At 37.2% G+C, this 5000-nt stretch overlaps 1 protein-coding gene across 1 annotated transcript in view; it reads right to left on the bottom strand.

The window, feature by feature from the left end:
• Positions 1–5000, bottom strand: part of gbe1b (glucan (1,4-alpha-), branching enzyme 1b) — a 150594-nt gene that overhangs the window by 130049 nt on the left and 15545 nt on the right. The window contains exon 2 of the mRNA XM_017696820.2: positions 4799–4968. Within this exon, the coding sequence (XP_017552309.1) occupies positions 4799–4968 (170 nt within the window). The remainder of the gene's footprint in view (positions 1–4798; positions 4969–5000) is intronic.

Raw genomic sequence — 5000 nt, 5'->3', positions numbered from 1 at the left:
GATAGTGCCTTTCCAGATGTGCAAGCTGCCCACAACATGGGTACTAATGCATCCGCATACCATCGGAGATGCAGGCTTTTGAAATGTATGTTTCTAACAAGCTTGATGGTCCCTCCCCTCTTGAGTCCGCAGGACCGGCATCCGTGGCTTCCAACAAAAAGATTTTAAAATTTTGATTCCTCTGACCACAGAACAGTATTCCATTTTGCCCAAATCCATTTGAAATTAGCTTTGGCCCAGAGAAGGCGGTGGTGTTTCTGGATCATGTTGACATATGGCTTTTTCTCTCCATAACACAGCTTTAACTTGCATTTGTGGACTATACAGCAAACTGTGCTCACAGACAGATTTCTGTAAGTGTTCCTGAGCCCATGCAGTGATTTCCAGTACAGAATCATGTTTTTAACGCAGTACCAACTGAGGGCCCGAAGATCATGAGTATCCAATATTAACCATCAGCCTTGTCCTTTACATACAGGGATTTCTCCAGATATGGGTCTATGAGATTTGCAAGTCACTGCATTCTGTTTTTATTTACATTTATTTACATTTACACAGCATCACAACGTTTTAGGAATTGGAGTTGTATTTAAACTGTTGATATGAAGTGGTATGATAACCACTTATTTTTAATTCACATTATAGAAAATACCCCATCTTAATGAGTAGTATGAGCAGAAGTCAATTACTCAAACTGCTTTACTGCTCATTATAGAAGTATATGTGTCTGTTTTAGAAAAAAAAACAAAAAAACTGTTCTTTCTAAATGATGCTATTGTATCTGTGACTGAAATGTACCAAAAAACGTGTTATACCTCCACGAGCTTGAATAACAGATGCAATATTGATTTGGCATGGACAGGACAAGTTTCTGAATACAGGACACAATGTTCAGTCACTACTGTATCAAATAACTGCACAGTTCAGACAGATTTCGTGGATGCCTTTCTTGGTGTCTTCCTCTTTTTTCCAGGTAGTCCCACAGATTTTCAAGAGGATTCAAATCTAGGGATTCTGCTGCATATATTCACGGTATGCAGTTCCCTGCAAAATGTTTTTTCAGAAATTGGTTGTGCAGGTCCCGCGTTGACTTCTAGAAGCATTTCTTGACGATTTCTTGTGAAGCGATTTTTATTCACAAGCTGTGAAACACACCAGTGATCAGAGTGTCAGTCAGGTTCGCCTTTCAACCATAATTCTATGAAAAAAAATAGGTTAAGGTTTTTTGACTGTTGGTAGACCCGTGTGACCATATGCTTTGATACACCTGCAAATTCAGCTACTTCCATCACATTATGGTCTTTGGCATGCAAAAACAATCACTTCTTTTTCATCATTAACAATTGCTTTGTGACCCATTTCCCACACATCAAATGAGACATTTACTGCACTGTACCACCTCTTGTCAATCTATGAATCCTGTTGCACACCCCACGGGTATTTATAGCCCAATTTTCGTTATGCCATCTGCAGAAGCCTCAAATTACTACCACCTTAAACAACAAGGTGACTAATTTTTGTCCAGGGAGCTTAAACACTACATGTATAAGTAGCCAAAAGCCATAAGTAATTGAACAATAACACATTCTTGATTTGGAGTTGTACGCAGCCATCTGACATGAAACAATGATTTAAAAAAAAAAGCACAAATGTTAGCCTTGATTTTAGGATCTTTCCTTCTATATAGGGTGAACCACACAAGAAAGCCACAGTCCCACAAGTACAAGTAAAATGATAAAATTCTCCCATTTAGTAGATGACACCCTGAAATCTGTAAGCCACACACATATCACCTGATACTAGGCATCTTCTCTGATCTGCTAGGCTTGTACACCAGCCATTTCTCAGCTCCTGCTTGTTTCAGGGTTTTTGCCTTCACTCTTGTCTTCAGTAAGTGAAATGGAAGCTCAGTGGGGTTCAGACCATAAGATTGACTTGGCCAGTCAAGAACACTTCACTTTTTGGCCTTGAAAATCTCCAAGGCACTTTAGTAATATTTTTCAGGTCACTGTCCTGCTGCAAGGTGAAGCACCATCCACTAGTTATGTTTTGAGGCATTTTGAGCAGTATTTCAGTGTTAGTGTTTCTGTACACTTCAGAATTCCTCCTGCTGCTGCTGTTGGCAGGCAAACCATCAATAAAGATAACTGACCCTCTTCCACTGGCAGCCATGCACACTCATGCCATTTTACTTCCTCTGATGAAGTAGTTAAGTAGTAAGCAGTAGCTTTTTCTTATATAACTAGGTTAAGGCTAATCATCATCTCATCTATCTGTAAGACTTTATCCCATGGACATTCTGTTTTTGAGGCTTAGCAGTGGGATTTTATGCTCTGGCAAACCCTATGATGTGATGTTGGTTATTCTTCTCTTAAACATCTATATATGTAGTCCCTGATCTGCTGTTGCAATTGCTTTATTCACTAGCGCATTCCAAGCTCTGAATGTACCAAACAGCTGATTGACAAATCTGAATAGTTTAAATGTGTCAAAATCAAAAAGCAACAAACTCCCGATGCAGATGCACATCTGGAACAAGCCTATTTAATATAAATCAATAGGTCTAAGTATAAAGCTATAGAAATAACTCATTCATGAACTAATGATGCAACTGTAAAAAAAAAAACCCCAAAAAACAAAAAAAAAAAAAAAAAAAAGCCGCCAACTTTACAAATATTTATAGCGAAATGGAATAATAAATGTATACAAGAGCTGTGATTCCTATACTTTTCACCTGATACAGATCTAAATATCTTTAAATTAAATCTGCTATTTAACATAGTCATTGCTTTATTTCAAATCCAGCATGATGGAATAAATATTGCACTACTGTCCAATTATACACAGGACAGTGCAAAAGGCCGACCTTCATTTATTGTAATTTGAATATGGCCTTTGAATATAATTTTCTTTTTTCAGCACTTCAGGGGAGGGAGGTCTTAACAACTAAATATTATATCATCACATTTTTCAAGATTTAGTGTGGCTTTATTGCAGCTTCTATTCTTTTTTTCACAACTCCAAAGTTCAGTTTTAGAAGTTGTTTGCATTTTCTGCTTCTCACCATCCAACTAAACTTTCATAATGTAAAAGGTTCTTTACCAATTTAAGGGTCTAGCCTAACACCTTTATGTTGTGTGGGCATTCTAAGAACTTTACAAAGATTATTTCCACTCACTCCCTCACAAAACTGTTTATCTAAAGCATCCTCCATAAAATGTTTTGATAAGAACCAGGAGTGGTATCATGGAAAGAGCCTTTTCAATCACCGTTATTTTGAAGAGCTGAGAACACCAGCAATTTATTTTCTTAATGTGCAAAATTTTCTTCTTTTATCCATTGCCTTCTTGACAGCTACACATCCTTTCAGACTCATAGTGTTGAGTTGTCTTCTCACAGAGGAAAGATAGACAGAAATACCTGTGGATTCTTTCAGATGTGAAGCAAGTGGAGCTTGATTTTCTCCTCTTTCTCAAAGATGAAAGCTGTACTGTTTATCTGAGGGTCACAGTTTTGGTGTCATGCACTGGGGTCTTGCATTATTGTAAGGAGTCTCATTTTTTTTTGCAATCTTTTAATCATTTTTTTGAACTACAGTTTTGGAAACTGGGTTTTTATTTTGACTTATTTTCCTCTGACTTCCCCCTTCCTCCCTTTATTATTAAATACTTTTATTTTTTTGTTTCTGTGAAGCACTTTGAAGATCATCTCATGTCTAATCTCCTAATAAAGATCTCCTTTAAATAAATAACATTTAGTTAATGGCTGTTTAAAATGAAAACTAAATGAATTAATGATGGTCTTTGACTTTTGTACAGTACTGTATGTATACAACAGCTGTGATCCCTACACTGTTCTCCCAGCATGCATGGGAACACCTCAGAATTACAGCTGACATTCAGCGGGGAAAACTCATAGTCATTGTTTTATTTTAAATCCAGTGCAGGCTTCACAGAAGCAAAACAACAAACACTGTGTCATTGTCCAATTACTGATGAACTGCAGCTTCTGATGCTTTGAAAAAGAAAATTTGAGTGAAATCTTTGGCAAAGAAATATCTATTTGCAGATTTGAAATTCAGGGATCAGCCCTAATTTGAATACCGAAAAAAGGGAGAAAATGTTCTGTATTCTTGCGCTTCCTTTTCTTAGAGAGATCACTCGCATTGAATAAAAAAGGTTTCAGACGACAGTTCCTTTATGATGCCAGGCTATAATTTTGTTTTACATGCAATCCAAGACAGCCTTGAAGTCTTTTTCTTCCCTTGGCAGCTGTACATAAAGTTCTTCTTAGTTAGTATTACAAAAGGACCCCAAACTAAAAAGCAAATCAACTAAAAAATGAGAAAATAAAGATTTAGTAGTTTCACATTCATTAAACATTTTTGAGCACTTCATGAATTCTGGAACACACACACACACACACACACACACACACACACACACACACACACACACACACACACACACACACACCCCATACCATTGAAATAATAATGACCTCTGAAAAAAATATCCAATGGATTTTAATGAACCTCCCTCATTGTACTGTATAATTTCATTAGTTTTATTTTTAGAGCTCAAAAGAAGCGTAAAAAGGTACCCTAGGCTGTATTTCAATGAATAGGGAGACATAAAAACAGGAAACAAGTGAAATTTACAAGACGGAAACTAAAGCGCAAATAAATTGATGTAATCTCATCAACAAAATATCAAAAGAGCAGAAACAAGCAAAAGTCCCCTTTAGGTAAGAAAAAAATAAATAAATAAATAAATAAAAAAATCAAACTTGTACATACTGAAGTCTCCAGTGAGGAACAGTGCCTCAGCAGCTGGGGCCCACTCTTTAAAGACTAGGCTGTTGTCTGGCTGGCGGTGTGCACCAAAGCTCCTGTAGCTGCGTGTGAACTGATCAAAGCCTGCCTCGGCCTCCTCCAGGAGCGAGAGCTGCTTCTGGAACAAGCGATATCTTCCAAGCAAAGAAAAGAAGAGAGATACACA

Source organism: Pygocentrus nattereri, chromosome 17, assembly GCF_015220715.1.
Source record: "Pygocentrus nattereri isolate fPygNat1 chromosome 17, fPygNat1.pri, whole genome shotgun sequence".
NCBI lineage: Eukaryota > Metazoa > Chordata > Actinopteri > Characiformes > Serrasalmidae > Pygocentrus > Pygocentrus nattereri.
Note: the sequence above shows the minus strand (reverse complement) of the source record. Positions and strands in the feature narration are given on the sequence as shown.